Consider the following 22,702-nt stretch of genomic DNA (forward strand, 5'->3'; position numbering starts at 1 on the left):
TGAAAATTCTCTCTCGATATCCAACTACCTATTCAGGCTCAAGGCGATGCCGGTCAGGATGGAGCGCGATGATATCCGGTCCATGGCCAATGGAAGAGCATCCCATAAAGTCATCCATGTTTCCCATTGGAGCGAGAGATGATCGGCAAAGGACAGTCGCGGCTTTTTATTTGTCTCCTGGCACGACATCTTGGGGCGAGTGGGTGATTGGACAACCGGGACCAAAACTGGAAATGCGAGGAAGCTCCAGTTGGTTTTCTAGAACAACACTCACTACTACGCCCTCTTCCGTCTTAGCCGGGAGATTTGCCTGCACGTCTTCTCGGGTCTCGGAGACTGATGTGAAAGATCCATAGCTACTGAAGGCCCGGCTGAAAGTTAGGTACATAGCATCAAGCAGGATGGATGAAAAGCCCTCAGTTTCACAGGAACCAAATGAATGTCTAATTACAACTCCGGACCGGCCAGATTATCGCAGTTACTCCAGTCCAGGCTGTCTAGTGTTGTACCCCCATCTTTTATGTACGTACATTGACTACGGAGACAACGGAGACAGGGATACGCTAGCTTAACTATCGTGTTGCCGTCTTTGGTGCACCTTCACATCGTGGGGCAAGCTGAGGGTGTTGCACACACACAGTGACTTGTTGCTCCTGATGCCCCGGTCCAGGTCCAGGTCATGTAAAGAAAATGGCTCACTTTGTTTAGTTCCGTGGACCTTGATCAAGCGTATCTTGACTGAGATGACGAGATACGTATAGTCATTCTCAAAAGGTATATTAGGGCTGCTCGTCCTCCTCCTCTGAGTCTTCTACTCTTCTCACTCCATCCATCTTGTCTACACTTCTCTTCTCTACCAAACCACTTCTTCACTTACACCAAAACTCTCTTCAAAATGCCCGAGACCACCACTCCCCAGGTTCCTGCCTCCCTCGGCGAGAACAGAGGCATCAAGTTCTCCTTCAAGACTGGCAACGCCCGTTACCAGTGCGTTCTTCAGGACCGCTCCGTCTAGTAAGTGGCTCCAACACCGACCATGGTTTCAAAATAGAGACTTACCTGTTATTCAGTGAGCGCAAGAAGGCTACCCGCCAGAACTCTTCCGACTCTGTCTCCTCTACCGACTCTACCCAGACTGAGAAGTCTTCTCACTAAATCCGAGTTGGGGGATTACGGGATCATGGCACCTTGACCAACAACATCAACCCTCAATCAAGCCTGTCTATAGCAAGGCTTCGAAGGGAGCAATGGTGACCCAAGCAAACAAAAATGGGGGGAGTTAATTATACCACAATTATCGAGCATTAGCGACGGTTTTACAGAGACATTTGGCGTCTCCATGAATCAAAACAATCTTTTTTTCATCGTTACCATTTTGAGTCTATTGCTTATTTTTGAATGTACATCGCGTGCTGATATGAATTGGAGCCAGTATTTCACTCAACATCAAGAATTGACGTGTTGTTAGTCTGATCGCCCAGACATCAGGAACATTTTTCCATCTCTGGGCACAATGTTTGTGTGCCCAGTTAGAGCGACCAAATGACAGATTGACAAGTGGATTTTCCTGTTCCTGTTCCATCGGCTGCAAGACCCCGATTGCCAAGGTTTTTTTTACCCTGGTTGCTCACCAATATCTCCATGGAGAAGAAACAACGGGGCAATACGTGCATATGGATCGTATCTTTCTCGGTGTCTCGCCTTTTCACCTGGATGGGTCCTTCACCTAGATTCTCCACAGACCCAGGATCCTCTTTGCCTCTGGCTCTGTCGGCATCAGGAGCAGGATCAGGATCAAATGTCCGGGCTTTTCTCTTATCCACAACGGAATTCGAGATTATGGAACGTCGGTGGTCGGTGGTTTGAAGTTCCGGCAATTGTATTGTGGCGATGGAAGTCGGAGCAGTTGAACGGGCTCCGTCAGATTCATGTTTCCTGAAGGGTCGCCGGAGCCGGTCAATTAGGTACAGTATTACTGGATGTCTCAAGCGATAGCGGCCGGTACCTTCGGATATATCGTTCTTGTCTCACCTCCGCGGCTTTCTACTGGGAGATGCATGGATATACACAATCAGTTGCAGACCGACTATTGATTTTAGCTGTTCTTCAAAAACACCAAATTCTTTCATTTCTGCCTGACTGAAGTGGAATTAAGTCAGAAAAGTCGTACGCCATGTACGACAACATCCCACCAGGCGTCGTCATGTCGTACCTGTCTAGGTAACAAGCCCAACGGTTGAACCATGTTCGGCCAGGCGGCGGGCTGACTCGAGTAGACGATGCGTAGTCCGACAATCGATGCCGCGCCATCAATTGATACTCATCATCAAAAATTGATACGTACTCGTAGTAATGTGTATTCGTCTTGAGAAGCTAAGAATACAATGACGTCCTTCGAATAGGCAGACAAAGAAAGTTTCAGGGGCTTGTAGGCATCTCTTACTGTACCACGCTCAATGCAATTTAAGTTTCTCTCTGACAGTGGATGACAGAAAAGGTAAGATTCTTCAAAGGCGCGTTGTGTACGGGTTTGTTATGGCCGAATGCTTGGCTGTGAGTTGTTAGCTGTGCATAACTATCACACACATCACATCGCACACGTCACGCGCTCTCATCTCCATCCGCAAGCGGCGGTCGAGGATTTGGGTTTACTTTGTTGTAGAATACGTAGACAAGAGTGAATTGGGCGACGAACAATAGAATGTCTACCAGTTTGCATAGAGATCTATAATCAAAGAAACTACTGCATGGTTGTGTCTTGCTATGCATCTCGCTATCAACAAAGTAAACATTGGCACAGCCTGATAGGGTACATCGTGTAATGTCATGTAAGAGTTAGTTAGTCCGAGTCTGATCTGAATCGTAATCGTAGTTGATATTTGACTTGGGCTGGGCTGAGCCGAGTTTGAGCTTGTTTAAATCCTTTCGGTTCCTTCTCAACCCACCACCTTCTTGGTTTCTGTTTCTTTTCTTCTTCTGGTAACTTTCTTTTACCCTCGCTCATTCCCATTGCTTCTGTTCGGGTGTAGTATCTACAGCGACTTGTCAACAGTCTACGTGGTGCCATTCGTCTTTACAACGTGCTCAATCATTTCTGTCCACACTCAAGGGTGGTCCAGGGCAGAGCTTGGAGAAAGTGATGCCTCACCCTGTGGTAGTTACAGGTATGTAAAGAATCCCCAATGCCTACTATCTATCATATTTTTTGTTCGTTTCCTTGCAGCCAAAAAGTCGTCGTCACATCACGGGCTCAAGCCCAGCCCAGGCCATGTCTAGCCCAGGCCATGTGCTACCCTTTCTGGACTACCCCGCGTCGGAGCTTGCGAATCATAGCGCACGTCTGCCTGAGAGAAGTCGCCTGAGCCACAGTCCCGAGGCTGCCTCTGTGGCAAAATGCCTTTCACCTTAGTAGAACTGGACTTCCAGGACTACGCAAGCTCAAACTTCCCCTTGAATTTGCCCCCAGATTCTCAATTTATTACATCTTGTTTAATTCATTTTGAACTTCTGGCAAGCATTCTTCCTTTCCACTTTCTTTTCCCTGCTTTGCGAAAAAGCAAGATTTGTTGTCTTCTTTTCGTTTGCTCGCTTATACAAACTCTCCCCACTCTATTTACGCCTCACCTGCTCTCTTTCTCTCTCTTACATCCTTAGTCTCTCTTGATAGAGCAGACTCTATTCTGCAGTATAACAATGCCTAACCATGTTATTCTGGCATCAGGTGCCGTAGTTGCTGTCTCGGTCGCTGTCGCTACCGCCGTTGCCATTTTCGAGTCGCCTGAAGTGCGACGATACGCCGATGATGTTCGTCGCAGAATAGCCATCGCCTTGCACTCCATGGGCGAAGGCATCGACCCACCCTATCGTGAGCCAAGATTCAACAGACCTGAGGATGCCGATGGCTTCCTCCAGACCCGTGGCGGTGCCGAAGCTGGCGTCGACGCCGACGAGGAAACTCGTCGAAGGCAACGTGAGGAACTGCTTTATTGGAACTCGGTCATGTTGGAGAAGCAAGAGAAGGATCAGAAGGAGAGAGGCGAGACGAGCCCGTCTGTGGCTGACTCGCAACGACGAGGTTCTTCTTTCGACGATTTCCTCCGGCAAGATGATGGCGCTGAGCAAGGAACATATGTTTTCAACACTGGAGCTGATACCCGGGGAATGGATGAGGGCCTGCGACGTCGCGGCGACGGTCCCCGCGGATTCACTCCTCTCTACACCAACCCTTTTGCCGACGAACACCACATCGACCATGACGAGATCAACGATGAGCCTGAGCAAACCCGTCAAATTGCTCCTGCTGCCGACGAAGTCTCCGATATCTACAGCGCCACCACCCAGGATAAAGACGAGAAGCCCACTCCCGCCGTTCTTATTGATGCCGACCCCACCCCCGCCCGCTCCGAGTCTGCCTCTACCGCTACCCTCGAGCGAGAGATCGGCGTTGATGAGTACATGACTGCTGGCCAGGAAAACCGCGATGAGGCCTACGCATCCATTCAGGCTTGGGCACAAAACACCAGCACCGACTTTTACTCGCCACTTCCCGTCACTCCTACCGCCCCCATGTCCGAGCCTGAGATTATCAGTGACGACGGCATGCTGACTCCCACCGACTCTGTTTCCCTTGTTGGTTCGGGTGAGGATATTGCCAACGATGCGCAATCGTCCCGAGCAGATGAGAACGGCCGCTACTACGATGTTATGAGCGAGAGCTCCGGCATGGCTACACCCGCTAGCTGGTCCGAGATTGGCAGCGTCATCAGCGAGAGTGATGCCCCTGTCCCTGTGCGCCGATAAAGTATCGAATGGAGGCGTTCCAAGATGATTTGTACTTGGCATGATTGTGGAAAACGCCGCTGAAATAAGTGGCAGACTTGGGTTTGGAAATTACAGACAATGTCATGGGCGATAGTCTCTTTGATTTGTTCTTTTGTCTTGGAGTCGGAGTTTGGGTTATGGCACGCTTATTATATCCTTAGCATCTGGCTAATCTCGTTTCCTCAATCAAATCTATCACCCATCTTTGCCTCCATGCTCTCGTGTATGAAGGCTATATGCATGTGTGTATCCCGTTGCCTAAGATTCTAGTTTCTCTTTGTAATCACCCCAGAGCTGCTCAACTGGTCGCCCAACTAGCTCGGTCCAGAATGGCTTCTCTTCGTATTTTTGGATCCTTAACTTCTCATTCAGGCGGCGGATCGTTCCCTTGCCGAAACGATCCTCCAAGTAGTCCAAAAAGTAGGCCGTCTGCTGATAGCCTGCGTCCCACTTCCCGCCGCTCTCGCGTTTCCAGTGTGGAGGACTAAGAAGACAATGAAGTCGCACCCAGTCAGCAATACCCTCGATCAGACCGCCAGGACAGTGACCATGGCCGTTGTACTGAAGACAGTGAACGAGCTCGTGAGTGAGTACACCATTGATCTCGTCACTGCGGCGGGAGATAGGATGGATGTTCGAAATGTAATCTGTAGAGAAGTGAATCTCTTTGTGATCGCTGTCGAGCTCAGACCCAGTTGTGTAAGCGACTCCCGACATGCTACGGAGAATAACTGTGACGGATCGCGTTGTTGGAATGGTGGTAGTGGGACACGTAGGTGATTCATAGAGTAGCGCAAGGACATGCTGCACTGCTTTGGCAAGACATTCTGCTGCGTTCACAGAGCTCAGAAAGACGGCAGATCCAGGGTGCGAGAGGTCACGAAGCTCGAGACGTAGCTTAATGGCCTTGAACTTTCCAGCTCCGGGAATATCGGGGCCGTCCCGTGGACCGGAGTGGGTGGGTACTTGGATGGCGGGGGTCATGACCGGAGCTTGGGAGAAGATTGAAGCGGCGGTTGGGGCGGGAGTGATTGGAGGGAGATGAGGCATGTAAAGGCTTGGGGCTGAAGAGGGGGGGCGATATATAAGAATAATAGAGCGGTCTGGTCTTTAAGGGGGTCAACCAAAGTTACTCTTGGGGTTTCAGTGGCAGATTGGATGATGACTTGTTATTGAACGAAAGTGAATGGAATGGAACAGAAGGATAAAGATGTACTAGGAAGGGGGGCTTGAGTGAGTTTGATGAAAACGGATACAGAGAGACCAAAGCGCTTTTTGAGTTGTGGTTACAAGGTCGAAGAAGAATTCAATGGATGTGAGGAAGAAGTACAATTCATCGGTGTGTTGCAAAGCGTCACAAGAATTGAAATGAAGAGGTTTACGCCTATGATGGATAAGGAGGACCCCTCAGCAAACCTCCATAAAGTCCCTGGGGTTAAATGGAGCCCTGTATCCGTAGAGCTTGGGCCATAGCGGGCAGGTCTAGTTTCAATGACTCCTGGCGGGGCAATGGGAAGCTTAGGTGCCCGCTCTTGCTTGCATGCCTATTGCACATGCATGTATGGCTCCATGGTTCTTTCTGCTTCTTCGCCGGGGCAACTGCGCCTAACATTGACACCCAAGCAGGTGACAACAACCCACTAAACCCAGTCTAGTCGCCCAGGCACTTAGTACCACAACCACAAACATTAGATTACAACTCAAGCCACCACAACAACATACGTACAACAACAAAGAGCTTTCCCACGCTCTCAATGCGCACGTTTACTAACACGTTCTCGCCGTTCCGTTCCGTCGCCCACGAACTGTCTCACAATTAAGTTCACAGGTATGTTACAAGCTTCCATCTTCCCCCTTGTTCAATCTCCAATTTCCCGACAAACACCACGCATGCGCATCACCATGATATCTACCTATTTCCTCACGCTGTGACCACAGAGGGGAAAGCTGGTACCTCTCTCTATCCCACTTCGCGCCGCGCGCACGTATCACCTCGATCTCTCTGAAATTGGCGGATCTCTCTACCTTGCTTGCGACTAATGCGACCTCGATCTTTAGATTCGTCATTAACAACCCATGGCCGACACAAAACTTACCGACCAGCAGGTCGCTGACCTCAACACCATACTGCGCAGCGACTCGCCTCTCGATGCAAAGGTCCAATATGTCACAATCATCAAGTCCGGTATCAAGCAGCACAATGTCCCCGAGTCGAGCGTCGCTCAGCTATTTGAGGGCTTGCGCGCCGCCACCACTTCACAGCACGCGGCTCTGGTAAACGCTGGGTTTACTGCGCTCAACCACCTCCTCACGCGCCTGTCCCGTCAAGATCCTAAGCTGTTATCCAAAGAAGCAGCTCGAACTCTGCCCCTTGTGGCTGACAAGCTTGGCGACCAAAAAGACAAGTTCCGCTCCCTGGCCTCACACTCTCTCGTTACTCTGTTTTCCGTTGCTCCAGCCGATGTTGAAAAATATGTTCGGAACACAGCTATGGTGGGGAAGAATCCCAGAGCGAAAGAAACTTCAATGCATTGGCTATTACAGGTATGTCGTTGCAACTCTGGTGCAAGTGCAATCCTATGCAGATGCTAATGGTGTGCAGATGCACAATGAGAACGGTCTTCCCTTTCGAACTTACGTTCCCGTGCTCATGGAACTGCTCGAAGATGCCGACGGAATGGTGCGAGATGCCGCGAAAAACACTGTCATCGAGCTTTTCCGATCTGCACCGAATGCTGCCAAGTCCGATCTGAAGCGACAGCTCAAGACCTTTAAAGTACGGCCTGCAATCGAGCAGGCCATCGTCAAGGAACTGATACCAACATCCAGTCGCCCCGAGACACCTGCTGCGCCCGTCGAGCCCACACCGGAACCAGCACCCCGCAAAACATTCTCCGCCAGCACATCTTCAGCTGCTGAGCGTCCCATCACTCCGGGAATCGACACAAAGCCTGAGGTCCTGGAGCCGTTGTACGTCAACACCAATCGAGAACTCGACGACATGATTAAGGAAATGGCGTGGTTTTTCGAAGGGAAGGAGACAGAGCACAACTGGCTGAAACGAGAGAATTCCGTCCATAAACTTCGAAGGCTCATTGCGGGCAATGTTACTGATTTTTCCGATACCTTCCTTGCCGGAGTTAAGAGCATCTTGGACGGCATTATCAAGGTAATAACCTCTTTGAGAACCAGTCTCTGCAAAGAGGGCTGTGGTCTGATTCAGGAGATTGCCTACACGTTTGGTCCTGCAATGGATCCTTTGATAGAACAACTTATGCAATGTTTTGTCAAGCTGTCTGCAGGAACGAAGAAGATCAGCTCACAACTCGCCAATATGACGGTCAATACGATTCTTAGCCAGGTTACATATACTCCTCGGTTGATGCAGCATATTTGGTTTGCTTGTCAAGACAAGAATGTTGCACCCAGAACATATGCTACGGAGTGGCTGAAGACCATTCTGAAAAAGGAGGGACATCATAAGCACCATCTTGAGCACACTGGTGGTGTCGACATAGTCGAGAAGTGTCTGAAAAAGGGCTTGGCTGATGCTAACCCTGCTGTGAGAGAAAAGACAAGATCAACTTTCTGGGTCTTTTGGGGAATATGGCCTGCCAAAGCAGACGCGTAAGTTAACCCAAATATGTTTAATGGTTTTTGAACTGACATGACATAGCATCATGGCCGATCTGGATGGCACTGCGCAGAAACTCTTGAATAAAGACCCCAGCAACCCCAACTCCTCAAAGGCGGCCGAACCAGTAGCACGACCTGGCTTAGGGCTGTCCAAGAGTACTATGGGCACCAGCAAGCCCAGCAGTATTCGGGAGGCTATGATGGCTCAACGCAAGGCAAATGCAGCAAAGAATCTTCCAGCCCGGCCAGGTTCAGCCATGGCCCAGCTATCACCTGAAAAGATCACTACTACTGCGTCGAGCGCATCGAGCAAATCTTCAGGGACCCGATCACGGCCAGAAACTGGCGGTATGTCAGGGGCTCCAATGCGGCCGAGCAGGAAACGGCCCGAGATGGCGGCGCGTCCTGCGACGGCTGGTCCATATTCCGTCCGCGACATGGACCCTGGAAGTCCTGAGAGCGTCAGGTCCAAGACGCCAAAGCCCCGAGAGACTACTCCTAAGAGGACCGTCCCTCGAACACGACCCGGGCACGCTTCACATGCCAGCGAATCAAGTATAGCATCCCCTTCTTCCGTAAGAACTGGCCAAAAGTCAGCAGCATCTCCTCGAGCGAGCCCTACCAAGCTGAAGCAATCACAATCTACCATGTTGTCTATGAGCAGTCCTTCAAGAGCTGATGAGGACTTCACTATGCTGGTTCCCAGCATGGCCAACTTCAGAACTTCGCAAAGACCTGCACCACCACCTCAAAGAGCAGCCTCAGTACCACCAGAGGCCCCGGAAGAGTTGTCCACCCCGGTGATGGAGATTGCACCACAGAGCATTTCACAGGCCGCAGCTGAGCCTACATCCGAGCCAGCATTGGAGCCGAAGCCAGAGCCTAAATCCGAGCCAGAAGTAATCCCCACGCCCGTGGTTGAGCCGCTGGCCGAGGCTGTAGACCAAATTATGGATGAGGCTGTCAAGCCTGAAGAGCCTGTTCATACCATTCCAGAGCCCGTGGTTGAGCCCACTCCTGAGCCATCGGCACCTATGCACGTTGAACAGGTTCCAGCAGCCCCAGCTCCCACTCTTCAGGTTTACGAAGACCCTTTCACTGATGAACAGACAAACTCAAAGCCGACCTTCAATCTCCCTGTGCTGGAAGACAAGCCCGTCAATGCCGACTCGGCCAGTCTACCCAGTGCTCATGCTCAATCTCCCGTGACACAAAACGTAGAGGCCCCTGACAGAGCCAAGCAGAGTTTACGGCTTCTAGAAAGCGGCATCAAAAGAATCAAGGCAAAAACTCTTGATGTGCATGGCTTCCGAAAGTTGCAGTCTCTCTTGCGCGACAGCAAGGGCATCTTTGCCGATGATAAATTTGAAGCTCTTTTGATTGGTCTTTTCCAGTATCTGGAGGATCCCTTGAGCGGTACGAGCCCTGAGAAAGCTCAGGATATCAAGGCTCAAATCCTCGCTACGATAAGGTTACTCCTGAAAAAGGAACGCGACAATTTCCAGCCTCATGTTTCAAGAGGTCTTGAATCGCTTCTTGAGACGCGCAGTGCATATGACATCCGCGCCCACATTGTCAGTGGCGTTGAAGTGCTTGCTGACGAGCTTGTTACTATTGGTGATGGGTCCGAGATCGTGGTTGTTCTCACAAAGCGTCTTCAGAATGTCGATAGTTCTACCACTGAGGGTAGCCGCATTCTCAGCACTGGTATGCATGTGTTGCGAACCATGTTGGATAAGAGACCCAACTTTATGCCTACTGGCACCGAGCTTGGCCAGTTGGCTGCTCTTGCTGGACGATGTCTCGCCTCTGCAGACTCTGGTGTTCGCATGGATGCCGTTCAGCTTTGCGTCGCTCTTCACTCAAGGGTAGGCGAGCAAACCTTCTGGGACGCTCTCAAGGATGTCCAGGACGACCCCAAGAGCTTGATCACGTACTATATTGTTAAGAGACAACGTGAGCAAGCTCCTACAATTGCTGCCTAGTTCCAACCAAGGAGGGTTATCAAGCGGAGTTCGGAAACAGTATAGGTTTGGCGTTGGTCGACGGAGTTTGGCTATTTAGTTAGGATTGGGTCGGTATATTGGGATTACCCTCATCGGAAACAGTGACAAGCAAAAAAGGTGCCGAGTTTTCACTTCGATAATGCACTGGTGGCAGAATGATGTTTATTGATTCTACATTCCCGAGCTGTAGCTATTGAATAGTTGCGCTGTTTATTTATAAAGGCCTTGACTACCGTAGACTTACTTAGCTTGTTGTAATTTGGCACGTTTATACGAAACGCATTAGCATACAAAATGTTACATTTCCACTGTGTATCCTTCCGTGATTATATAGTATGTTATTAGCTTATTCTCATACGGTTGTTCGCTACGCCAAGTTTTTTGTCATTGTCAATCCTTAACAACTCGACCACGAAGTTGTTTGGAATGTAATTGACTTCTCGTTACCATCCAGCTGCTGCTGGTCCTGTCGTCTACTAGACTAGGTAGCAGAAAAGTTGACCCTAAGGTTTAGGGTACAGAAATAAATAGCCTAAAGAGTATGGTCTAAGCTGCATAAGATGACCTAATAATTTCATTCCTTATGCTTTTAACGGACAATTTTTCTGATGCCCTGAGGCCTATGCAGGGAGGCCAGGCTTGCCTAGAACCTTTTGTGTTTTGCGAGGCATATGTCGAATAAGGAATTCGCTGAGTTGCCCTGGATCTGCATTACTTAACATGCCTCTGAAGGCTAATGTCATCTCTCTCGACTTTCGAGGAGACTTAAACCAAGAGCCTGCAACTTTCTTCTTTATAACCTAAGAGCCTGTAATTTTCTGCTTGGCCCATGCACAAAGCCGTGCGATGAGGATGCTGATATTGGTTTAGAATGAAAGTAAGTCGCTGTCATCCTCTGGAATAGGATTATCTTTATCGGTCTGTGCAAGTAGATCGGCAGCACTGGGCACCATACAGAGATGGCGGAGCTTCTTTCTCTTTTGGGTGGGCTTGGGCTTGGGCTTGTTTCCTTTTTTAAAGGCTTCAGCAGGTGCGATTGGCTCAGCTGGTTCAGTTGTTTCAGTTGTTTCAGTAAATCCCGACTCTTGTAAGTCCAGTGGTATCTCACAGTCTTCGTCTGCTTCATCAAAGTCCGAGTCTTCATTCTCAAAATCAAGTGGTATATATGGATCATCGCCTTGTCCATTTTTTAAGCCTGCTAGAAGTTCATCAAAATCTTCAGTCTCATCAAATTGGTCTTTCTCATTCAGATCTGCATTGTTATGTTTGTTCTTCGATTGGTCTGCCGACTTTGTTCTCTGATTCATTTGCTGACTCGGCATTAAAAATAGGTTCAAAATTATCCTTTATGGCCAGTGTATAGTTGATCTTTGGCTTTACTTGGATTCGTGTAAATCGACGAGTAGATCGATCAGCAGCAGAGCTGCCCTTCTGTTGAGGCATGGTACTAAGAGATAGACATTGGCTCCTGTCGTAGATTGTATGGTATGTCAGATTGAAGTAATAAGTGTCTCTGTGTGTTGGATTGAAGTGATTTCTATCTAGTGTAAACTGTCTAATGCATATTATGTTATGTGGATCTAGGATGACTCGGCGAATTCCTTATTAGGCATATGCCTCGCAAGACAAAAGGCTCTAGGCAAGCCTAGCCTCACTGCACAGAACCTGCTTGGCCTACGAGATCAGCAGTACCCTTCTTCCTCAGAGTTGAGTTGAGCAAGTGAACGGGTTCGGATATAGATAGCGATAGGGTGTGATACATAGGTATCTTGTGAGTGGACAAACATTGACTTAACGACATGACATTTACCGATACTGCCTTGGCTGGATACCTAAGTTGGCAATATATGCGTATGCCCAATGATGCAAGTCTCGCGTCAACGAGGCGTAAAAAGATACAGCCCATATCTCTTGGAGTAAAAACAGTCATCCTAGCGAGCAACACCTTTCTTTCATCAACGTACACAAAGTAACCAATACTCCTTCCCCCCTCCTGTTCATCAAACCACTGTCGTCAATAATGCACCGAAAACAATGGCCAAACAGCCACAACCAGAAGAACAAAAACAGGCAAATAGGCGTGAGAAAAGAATTGGATATCATTAAATGTCCTGGCACAAAAACACCTTGTGGGTTGGATGACACATGCAAGCAAACCAGCGTAGACGCTATCAAATCCAATAAGTGCCCGAATAATTTTCATTTTTTCCTTTTCCTTGACGACCCTTGTCAGATCGCGTCTCTGTAAGAGTAGCCCAAGAATCCACAACTTGAAGGTCTTGGTTTCGATCTCGCAAAAGAGGTGATACGGTGTTCATAAGTCCTGTTCGTATAGATGTTTCGAGCTCTCTAAGCATCCTCGAAAATCGTATTACTGTTCTCAATGACAAACTGTATCGCAAGGTTCTTGGCATGCATATCCGTCATCTCGCGTTCAAGACTTGTGTCACGCATGATAGTGGGTGCGAAAACGACAGCCAGGTTCTTGGGTGACATCTAAATGGGTATATTAGCTTTCGGTGACAACATGTATGGTGATGGATGTTACATACCAAGTTCTCAGGTTCACGCTGAGCAACGCGTGCAAGATGGAACATGAGGAACTCGAGACAATCGCGATGACGTTGGGGCATCGAAGCAAACGTCTTACGTAGGTGATCGCTTCGTTCGTCCTCATCAACAATGGCTATTGGTTGTTAGCATTTCGTCGGCCTCTTCAATAATAGGGTACCAAACTCACCAATCGACTCAAGAACGCGCTCATAGACGTCAAACGTCAGCAGGGGTATCGGCAGCTTGCGGAAGTATTGCTTCAGCACACTAGTGACGGCCGTGATATCCAGGTCAGGGTCCGAGATGTCAAAGTTCTCGTCTTTGCTGAAACCGTCCTTGATCATGTTGACTTGTGAATTTCCACCAGTCTTTCGGTAAATACCCTCTTGATCCATGCCCCTGAGTTCAACCTCTTCGATACATCTCGTCACCACACTGGGAATCTGTCGGCGCTCGTGGTCAGCCCGCTCAGCGAGATCGGACCCGAAGAGAACTGTCGGAGGTTCAGCTGCTTCGACGTTATTCATGGTGCCCGCGGAGCCAGACTTGGGCATCGCGTTCTTCTTTCCGAAGAAGCCAAAGCCTTGGCGCTCGCGCTCACGCTCTTCCTGCCTCCTGGCTTGCGCTCCAGCCGCACCATGCTTCTCGTGCGAGATGTGGCCGTTGGAAGGAAGACCGGCCGGCGCTTCAACCTGGGCCACTGTCATATTGTAGGGCATGCCAATGTTCTCTCCGCTCAGCCCTCCCTGTTGCTGCATTCTCTCACGATCATTCTGGAAGGCAACAACGGCTCTGTTGACGCCCTTGGCAACACCCTGGGCCAGTCCCTTGGAACCCTTCTTCCAGTTGAATTTCTTGGCCTGTCCCTTCCTGACCTGTACGACAGTAGGGCCAGCTTCGACAATAGTGTCCTCGTCGGCAGGGACCAGGGTGGCTCCTGTTGATAAGCTAGCAGCGTCAAGGTTAATTGACGAGGCGTTGAGACCCTTGCCAGCATATATGCCAAGAGCGCCAGGAGACTTGATATCGCCTCCAATCTGTGACTTGAAGCGTTCCTGGATCTGATGTGTTAGATCATTGTTCATATCAGCAAGCTGTGCGTTCTTGGACGACAACTGCTCAAATTCAAGGAGGGCACGATCTCGATCCGCAATGGCTTGGTCTTTCTCTTCGCACAACAGGTCCCGCTCTTCATGAAGCTGCTCGATAGTGGCAGACATGGCCGACTTGACCTTGTCGAGCTTCTGAACAAACTCTTTGATGGCCGACTCCTCCAAATCTCGAGGGTCTACGGGTGTCTTTGTTTCCTTGGCTCGCTCGACATATCCGGCCAACACTTCCAGCTGTCGAATCATAATCTCGGTCTGTGTGTCGAGAACAGAAACAGTCTTTCGCTTCTCCACAAGCTTCTTGTTAAGGCTCTTGAGATCTTTCTCGGTAGTAAACTGCCTCTCAAGCTCCGCAACTCGCTGCTCCGAATTTCGCAGTTGTCGTTTGAGGAAAGCAGGGTCGTCGCCTGCTGTCAGTGACATGGGGCTGCTGATATCCTGCGCATGGTAATCATCAGCGACGGGTGTCCTGGGCCAGCGGGGTGATCCAGTAGCTCGTGTAGTTTCACTGATGCTCCTGGTGTGCCTGTTCCCTGGATGCATCTGATGTGGTGACTCCACGCTGCCGGTGCGGCCATGTCTTACCGCGTTAGAAACTCTGCGGAGTATCGAGGATGAGCCTTCGTCAGTGCCTAGTATCCGTGCCATGTCCTCGTCCATGTTCAAGTCCCCACCGCTGCTCCATCTAGGTAGCTTTGGCGAGACCTTGGGAGAGCTACCATCATCCTTGGAACCCTCCTTTCCTGCGGCATGACCCCTGTTCGGAGGTGCAGGTGCAGAACGTGGTTGCATGTAGGTGTCGGTCTTCTTGTGCTCCGAAATGCTTCGGGAGGGAGTTTGGCGCGTGGGCGTGGAATCTTCAGGGGATTCCTGTCGGCTTTGTTGTCGGCTGCTGCCGTTCGCTATCCTTTCTGTCAGTGCCTGTGAGTATTTACGGGACTTGGACGAATAGTTACCAGATTTGCTAGAGGAAGAGGGAACATCCTTTCTGCCAAGGGGCTTTGCGTTCTCTGGTCTGGAAGACGTTCTTGTCGAAGAGTCCATCGATGCACGGAGCTCTTCCTCATCCAGATACCTCGACTCCAGCGATGAACGGGAGGCAGGCGTGGTTGCGTTGCTATCAGAGTGAGGCAGACCACTGTGACCAGCCTTACCTGGTTGTCCGTTGCTTGTTCTCACGGAACTTGTCTCTGCAGGTACACCTGATGACTGTGAACTGCTCCTTGAAAGCAGCTTTTTGCTCTTGGGGGCCTCTTGTAGCTTAAAATCCTCCGTAGGCGGGCGGCGACCGCTTGTCTTCTGGGTCTTTTCATCGACAGCGGGTGACGGTTTCATAGATTCCGGTCGTGGGGGTTTAGAATGCTTTCGATCAGGCAGCTTGGGTGGAGTGTCGTGCTCCGAAGTAGATGCTTGACGACCCTTCTCCTGGAAAGCAATGTGTGGAGTAGAGGTACGGGAGTCGCTCCTCTTCTCAGAAGGAGGCTTTGCTGCACCGAAATAGTCTCGGTCCTTTGATTTACCCTCCGCCATGGTGTCGGAGGTCGATTTTGGTGTTGGGTGCGGACTTGGGTCTAAGGCGACAGAGATGAGGAAGCCGTCGTCGTTGGAGTTTTCCGTCCGAGACATCATGGTTGAGTTGCGGTTGCTCCGGTAGGTCGTGGCGGGCAAATTTAAACCGTCTGGCTTTCGCTCAGGAGAACGAGCTGGCCGTGAGCTACTGCGAGACGAAGACTCGTGGCGAGTGTGATTCCGAGGCCGTGGAGAGAGCTCGGTGGCAGTATCTGAATCAGGATCTACCCGGTCGTTGGAGAAGGCGTTTGGTGGGATGGCATTCGCGGGTAGAGCGGGCAGCGACTTTTCTGTGATCATAGGTGAATGCTCTTTTTCTCTCGCTTTTGCAGCGGCTGCTGCTTTTGATTTTTTCCTACGCCTAGCCATGAGCGTTTCGTGGCAGCCCATGCAAAATATGCCTTGGGAAGTGCGTGCATATCGAAGGTTTTCGATTTTGCGTTTACAGTTGCGACAACGGAAACATGTGGCACAAAACGCCTGCTCCCCAGTAAGGATGGCCAGGTCTTCAATCTTATTGCCGCAGGCGCTGCAGCTGTATGTGCAGTTGTTGCAGATGAGAGACCCATCGCCAAGGAGTAGAAGGTTCGCGTCAGAGTCGAGAAGTGTGCCGCAGGTGTTACATCGGAAGCAATCAAGATGCCATCGGTTTCCGGCTGTTAAGAATGTCAGCTTGCTGTATCATATGTGGAAATCTGATTTGTAATTCTTGCGGTGAAGTGCTAGTGATCGTGCGGAATCACCAGAGCCCATCACGAGAAGCCTGCACTTGTTCAATCTTTCACATACCTAATTCGAAAGCTTTGCCTTCTTCAAGAATCTTTCCAGCTTGTTAGCAACACATCCCCAAGTCTCCCACAGAAAGAGCAGAACATACATCTCCGCAGCCTTTACAAGGAAAGACATCGTCGGTCTCCTGTTCCATCCCGGGACTCTCCAGATAATCTTCCACGATACTAGCCATGGTGGGCAATGTGTTGGGGTGAGAGGGAAACTCGGTATCGTAATTTGGGACGAAGCGATCGAAATTTGGTGTCTAGCTAGAGTGAATGTGGCATTCGGACACGGAATTGTTGCAGCCCAAGGTAGCAAGCAACACGACGCAGCTAGAGGGCAGGCGTCATGGACGAGGTCGTAATGGGTAGCAAAGGAGTCGGGCCAGGGATTGCGGCGGGAGCAAGTCGTCGAGGAATCGGTGCGAGAAGGAAGTTGTTGAGGCGGTCGGCAGGTGTTTGATCGAACGGGGTAGCAATATTTGTTGATAGCGTCGCACGGTAGTACCCCTACTGAGAGGGAGACTGACAAGAACTTGAACGGTGTCCAAATTCAGGAAGTAGTGGACAGCTCAGTTAAAGTCAGGGTAATAAGTCAAAGTCGACGCCTAAAGCGAAAGCGAAAGCCAACAGCAAGCAGCAAGCAGACGGAACCAAACCAAACCAGGGGGCGTGTGGAGGGTTTGATGAGGACAAGGGCCCGGGTTGAGAAACAGACAAGGGGTGTCCAACGATGGAGTCGCTAGAAGAAGGTCGACTGGGTCTGGAGTATACAGAATGTTGTACTTGTAGATTTGACTCGACGTAGGAGGCAATGAAAGCGAAGAAATCTCTACGAGAGAGAAGCTAAGCTAAGCGATGTGTGATGGGCGATGTTATGGAAGGAAATGTCCCAGTCGATATCGCTACTGCAGGACGGATCGGCGTACAACGGAATGGACGGTGGCTGTATATGTAAGATGGATGAGGTAGTCTAGCCTAGCAAGTGGGAAATTCGACCCAGGGCATAGAAAGACGACGACGACGACAGCAACGACGTAATAAAATCAAAGTGATGGTGTATGATGAGGGACACTGGCTAGTATGTTCGGTTTGATTACAAGACGAAGGCAAGAATAGAAAGAGCGGATGGATTGGATTGGATTGGATCCGGATATGTCGTGGTCGTGGAGAGACAGAGAAGAAGGATCCATGGATTGGAATGAATGGAGACGTCTTGTGGGATCCGAATGTGGATGGGATGAACAGCCACTGGAGGGGGTGCTCCAGTCCAGCTCAGACGGGCGGGACTCAGAGCTGGACGTTCCTGTCTAAAGGGGGGGTTCCTTGGGGGCCCAGGGGATCACCCACTAAGCCTGGGACATTGAACAGCGAGAGGGGTCAAGCCTCAGGGGACCAGCGCGCTAAACGGCTCCTAACCGTTCCAGGCCTGGGCTGGCAGGTGCTTGGCTCGAGGTATCCAGTCTCACCAAGGTATCCATCTTTAACAGTCTGTCATTCAATAAGAGATGTCGAGTGCTTTGAGCGGTCGGGCTTTTTTTGCTCAGAGGCGCAGGGATTGTATAGTACCTAGTTAGTGGTACAAACATCAGGGGCTACAATGTTTTCGTGCAGTTGATTTTGGTGATTTGTTGTCTCGTATGGGGATACGATCGATACTCCGTCCATGCCGTGGAATACTGCCCGTTCTTTGGCCCTATAAGGTACGGCGAACCTTGACTCGATTAAGGACGAAACATACATAGGCTGATTGGATGTTTAATATAAACTTCCACCCTTCAGCCTATTCGATATTCACATACGGTTACTGGGATGTGATGTTACTACGGTCAACCACCCAACGATCCAACGTCGGCCACAGTAGGGAGGCTTGTATTGGAATGATATTGACCCACGTCGCAGAAGAATTGAATATCCCTCGATGGGCAGAGTAGGATACTTGATCATAACTCTTTCACGTGCTGGCGAATTAGCTTTGTATCTGTTGCTACGGCATAGTCTAGGTGGCTAGGGAAACCTTGAGCTGAGCCGAGCTGCGCTGCATAAGGGGGCGCTGCATGATTATTCATAGACTATGAAGCTGTCGACATAAATAAAGTTGAACGAGAACTGAGTCAAGACGGTAATTTCTGCCAAGATGCCACGTTGCTGCTAAGAGTAAATGTTCATCAACTGTCTTCTAGACTGACGGGCGATATAACAACAGAGAGCTGGGTATAGCTTTGATTAACAATCTTGCACGCTTAAACCTATCATGGTAGCTGATCCTACAATCAATCTCCTTCCCACTTCCATCAAAGAGACGGTCCTGAGACTAACAATGCACTTAAAAGAAACAGTCAAACCCGACGCCTGGCTAGCGCATGCCACTAGATGCAAAGTCAAAGGGGCAACCTTGAGTAGAGGCTGCAGCATGGGGGACGCACAAGATACACCAGGTCAAGTCAAGCTTTGATCAAAGAAAGGCACAATTATTGAGGTTCATGTTGGAAGAACAGGAACAGGCAATGCAATATAATGCAATGCAGCAAAAGAGGCGCTTGTGGCGGCCGCGGCCGGGTCACGGACAGGCACAGTACTTAGAGATGGAGGGGGATCGAGCTTCTTCTTTGCAGCGTCGATCCGATGGCAGCTTAGACCCCCGCGGCTGGAGGGGGATAAGATCACTAACGAAACATTGCTTTTGCAGAGATGCAAAACTCAATGAACGTTGCCATTGCAGCAGTGTTTCTAGGGTTTGTCAAAGAAAGGGATGGGGACTTGGAGGTTGGGTATGGGACCATGAATGCAAAGGAATGAAGTCCAATGCAGACTGGCTCAGTGGCAAACCAACCTCCCAGGAGAGCTTTGGAGCCATCAATTGTCAATTGGTACCGACTAACCTACCATCCAGTACTCTACAGTTGTACAAACTCTTATCCAAGACGGATACCCGCCTAACACGATGGAACCAAATGCAAGCAGCCATATAAATTAGGTTCAGTGCATATGCATGTCTCCAAACGCATTGCTTTTTAATTCCTAATTGAAGATCAACGACGAGCAAAAAGCAAAAGCAAAGAGATGCATGGAAAATCAAAAAGTCGGTAAGCTACCGGCACAGACGGGGGACAAAAGAAAAAAGTTGTACGTATTGTGTGCCTCAAGTTCCGCTGTTTCAGACAAATTGGTTGGACTTCTTTCTATACGTACATTTTGCGGACCTGGGCTGGACTCACAATGCATTGACGAAACGCACATCATGAAACGTGGATGGATAGACACAGAGGATCTTGTCCCTTGCTTCGGCAGAACACCGTATAACTAACATCAGAGTGTTGGTAAGGCATTATGCAAGTAGAATAGTACCTTGTTTATAAAGTCTTTCTCTCTCCATTTGAAAAGTAACCCAAACTCAGGATCGGATGATCTCTACTCTAAAATTCACTGCGTATTTCCTCTTGCTCAAGTTGGCCGATGGTTCAGCCATCATGAAACCAACGACCCTGAAAAGATATTCAATGCAAGTGTGAGAAAGGGGCATAGTCCGGTGGGCATGGCTGCATGGATCGGTTTCGAAAGCAGGGGTCCCGATGGCTTCCACTGGAGCTTGTCACGACCACGTCCCTGGAACTTCAATTTCCCTCGAATATGAGCATCAAACGGTCTGATCTTTAACTTGTCAGCACGTTTTATGTGCAGAGTAGCACTTTGGAAACCAATCTGCGGGCTGACATTAACTGCACTTCCTTGTCAAATGTCAAGTGTCACTATTACTCACTGCCTGTGTCAGCTTATAGTCAAACCAAATATCACACTTGGCTAGTGAGCTCGTATCTCTTGCAACCATCACGATGCTGTACACAGCCTTGTTCGTTGTAGACGTGCTCGCTAAGCTAGATGATCGCGGCACGTCCGGCTTGATCTTTCTCATTACACTGAGGTGATCACTTCCTTTGGCAGCCAGCGAGGCATATCTTGAAACCCCAACTACATCACTCTTGCCTGTTTCAAGTTGTCTTTCCATAAAGTATGGTGCTCTTCTTTTCTTCGTTTCTTTCCCGTTACTATATCCCGATGCGGCTATTTTCCCAATTGTGGATGAGTCTGGGACGCCGATCGATATAACATCTGACCTCTTAAGGCTGTTGAGCCGATGTCACCAAGTTTCATGTTTGGGTTTTCCAGCCAGCGGCAGTCTGACAAGTATCAGCCCTTCATGTCTTGCTCCCCTGATCTGCCACGAGCAAGCGCGCCTGCAACTTACACTGGATCGTCAATTTGGATCTCGTGGATATAACACCTGCAGCCAAGCTTAACAGTGGTGTTAAGTGGTGGCAGGTATATGATCACTTTTATATGCACTAAACCTAACAAGCTTTTTATCCTAAAACCCCATGCCCGTAGTAAATTCCCCAATAGAGTGCCTGATAGAGATAACAATACATGTCTCGATTAACGGCTATCGGTGCACAATATGTTTAGGTTTTGGATTCTCGCAAGCTAGTACTTGTTGAAACCATGGCAGTAGATGCTGGGCGGCTGAGTAGATTAAACCCAGATCTAACACCTAGTAGGTTTTAGTTGAAGTGCCTCGGTTTGTCTCCAAATGGCAGTTCATATGAGCTGGCGAGTGTCAGACGTCAAGTGAAGGAAGGGCTTCGTCCCAATTAGACTTACATGAGCATGCTGTCACAGAGTGTACCGAGTCGATACAAACTACTCAAACTAAAACGAATATGGCGAATGCAAACGCCTCATATGAAGCATCTTGAAACGAGATCTCAGACTTGTCGTGGCGCTTACAGATATTTATTCTCATGAGCACAGATTTTGTGACAATTGCTGCCACCGACACGTCTCATATCACGATGATCATGGACAGTGTGAACTCAAATAATCATCTGGCCTTGAATTGATGTGATTATAGCGGCCGTTTGGTATCAAACTTGTGTGTCAACTTTTGTCTAACCCAATAACAAATCTCTCGAACGCCCTCTCATTCTCTTTCATGCGCAAGCCAAACCAAATCAGACCAAACCATGTCGCTCGGTCTCTTTACTTCTTCTCAGCAACCATCTTTCTGACCTTGTCGAGTAGTAACGAACTCTCCCTGCCAAGTTTCTTGTTGCCATTACGATCCCGAGTCTTGGCCATGGCCTTCTTGTACCGGTCTCTGTCGGCCATCTTTTGCTCGCGCTCTTCGCGTCTGCGCTGAAACTCAGCTTGCCGCGCCTCTTGTTCCTGGCGAAGTTGTGCCGCCTTGCCAAGTTGCTTTTCGTAGTAGCCAGGTCGTCGAGTGCGCCGTCTGTTGCCATCACTACTGGGTTCACCGACTGAGTTCTCTTGGGCCTTTCCCTCGTCTGCCAACATGAGATGTCGCGTGGGGTGCATCTTCTCGCCCTCCTCTTCCGGTTGCTCGTCCTCGCCGGCGCCCTCTGCTGGAGCCTCATCATGAGCTGGCTCACTTGTCTTTGCCGGTTGCGCATTTTCTTGTTCACGGGCCTTGATCTTCGCATAAGCCTTCTTGACCTTTGCCTTGTGAATCAACTCCTTCTTGACTTTGGTAACTGTGCGATAAAGTGTGAGTATGCGACCTGAATGAAAATTTTCCCAGAGTGAAAAATAGGACAATGCGACAAACCTTTTCTTCGCCAAGGACCGTCTGGTAAATTCTCTGGACCGACTCTGAAGCCATGCTTAGGCTTCTTGGCTTCTGAAGCGGCATCAGCGCCCTCGTTTTGATGTTTAGCAGCCATGTTTGGGTATGGTTTTGTGAGTTCTCTATGAGAGATGTAACTGTTGTTGATGAGAATTCTATAGGAAGGAACTTATGGGCCCACTTTATCCTCGGTGAGCATCCAATGTAAGTTGGAGTTTGCTTCACCTTGCATGCGCCGACCAACAGTACCTGGACGGACGGCAATTATAGTGGAGTTACGCTGTAATCTTTTCCAGCCCCAGACTGTTTAAGACAGAAGCATCAATCTGGTCAATTCGGTCGCTATTAACAGGTATTCATTCTGTCAACCTAGATTCAGTTCAGCACCTCACTGTACTCTATGTGCTCTTCAATTGTGTTGAGAAGTTAAGTCGGTTGAGTCGGGCTGTTTGAGAAACTGCCGGTGCAACTCTTTCGGGTTGAGGATGCATTGCCATGTCACACAAACAAAGGTCCGTCTGTAGTTGAACAGCTGTTGATGCTTAACGGGGGCACAGTATCCGTGCCATTATCGTTATTTATTGGCTGTCCCTG

At 49.4% G+C, this 22,702-nt stretch overlaps 8 protein-coding genes across 8 annotated transcripts, besides 2 other annotated features; 3 read left to right on the plus strand and 5 right to left on the minus strand.

Moving 5' to 3' along the window:
* Positions 1-895: 895 nt before the first annotated feature.
* On the plus strand, positions 896-1,155 carry FPSE_02544 (uncharacterized protein; the record flags this gene model as incomplete). Its single annotated transcript, XM_009255663.1, has 2 exons — positions 896-1,014; positions 1,071-1,155. The coding sequence occupies 2 exons, from the start codon at positions 896-898 to the stop codon at positions 1,153-1,155; spliced, it is 204 nt and encodes a 67-aa protein (XP_009253938.1).
* A 2,538-nt stretch (positions 1,156-3,693) lies between these two features.
* On the plus strand, positions 3,694-4,800 carry FPSE_02545 (uncharacterized protein; the record flags this gene model as incomplete). Its single annotated transcript, XM_009255664.1, has 1 exon — positions 3,694-4,800. One exon carries the CDS (start codon positions 3,694-3,696, stop codon positions 4,798-4,800), a length of 1,107 nt encoding a protein of 368 aa, XP_009253939.1.
* A 279-nt stretch (positions 4,801-5,079) lies between these two features.
* FPSE_02546 (uncharacterized protein) lies at positions 5,080-5,871 on the minus strand (the record flags this gene model as incomplete). Its single annotated transcript, XM_009255665.1, has 1 exon — positions 5,080-5,871. One exon carries the CDS (start codon positions 5,869-5,871, stop codon positions 5,080-5,082), a length of 792 nt encoding a protein of 263 aa, XP_009253940.1.
* A 1,026-nt stretch (positions 5,872-6,897) lies between these two features.
* FPSE_02547 (uncharacterized protein) lies at positions 6,898-10,442 on the plus strand (the record flags this gene model as incomplete). Its single annotated transcript, XM_009255666.1, has 3 exons — positions 6,898-7,365; positions 7,424-8,448; positions 8,498-10,442. The coding sequence occupies 3 exons, from the start codon at positions 6,898-6,900 to the stop codon at positions 10,440-10,442; spliced, it is 3,438 nt and encodes a 1,145-aa protein (XP_009253941.1).
* An 887-nt stretch (positions 10,443-11,329) lies between these two features.
* FPSE_02548 (uncharacterized protein) lies at positions 11,330-11,770 on the minus strand (the record flags this gene model as incomplete). The annotated part of the gene is made up of 1 exon (XM_009255667.1): positions 11,330-11,770. One exon carries the CDS (start codon positions 11,768-11,770, stop codon positions 11,330-11,332), a length of 441 nt encoding a protein of 146 aa, XP_009253942.1.
* Positions 11,771-12,812: 1,042 nt separating this feature from the next.
* FPSE_02549 (uncharacterized protein) lies at positions 12,813-16,658 on the minus strand (the record flags this gene model as incomplete). Its single annotated transcript, XM_009255668.1, has 5 exons — positions 12,813-12,959; positions 13,016-13,149; positions 13,204-16,350; positions 16,484-16,514; positions 16,572-16,658. The coding sequence occupies 5 exons, from the start codon at positions 16,656-16,658 to the stop codon at positions 12,813-12,815; spliced, it is 3,546 nt and encodes a 1,181-aa protein (XP_009253943.1).
* A 938-nt stretch (positions 16,659-17,596) lies between these two features.
* Positions 17,597-17,616: a microsatellite.
* A 2,319-nt stretch (positions 17,617-19,935) lies between these two features.
* FPSE_02550 (uncharacterized protein) lies at positions 19,936-21,134 on the minus strand (the record flags this gene model as incomplete). Its single annotated transcript, XM_009255669.1, has 4 exons — positions 19,936-20,118; positions 20,228-20,591; positions 20,714-20,749; positions 21,127-21,134. 4 exons carry the CDS (start codon positions 21,132-21,134, stop codon positions 19,936-19,938), a joined length of 591 nt encoding a protein of 196 aa, XP_009253944.1.
* Positions 21,135-21,462: 328 nt separating this feature from the next.
* Positions 21,463-21,489: a microsatellite.
* Positions 21,490-21,504: 15 nt separating this feature from the next.
* On the minus strand, positions 21,505-22,205 carry FPSE_02551 (uncharacterized protein; the record flags this gene model as incomplete). The annotated part of the gene is made up of 2 exons (XM_009255670.1): positions 21,505-22,016; positions 22,091-22,205. The coding sequence occupies 2 exons, from the start codon at positions 22,203-22,205 to the stop codon at positions 21,505-21,507; spliced, it is 627 nt and encodes a 208-aa protein (XP_009253945.1).
* Positions 22,206-22,702: the final 497 nt, after the last annotated feature.

Source organism: Fusarium pseudograminearum, chromosome 3, assembly GCF_000303195.2.
Source record: "Fusarium pseudograminearum CS3096 chromosome 3, whole genome shotgun sequence".
Taxonomy (NCBI): domain Eukaryota; kingdom Fungi; phylum Ascomycota; class Sordariomycetes; order Hypocreales; family Nectriaceae; genus Fusarium; species Fusarium pseudograminearum.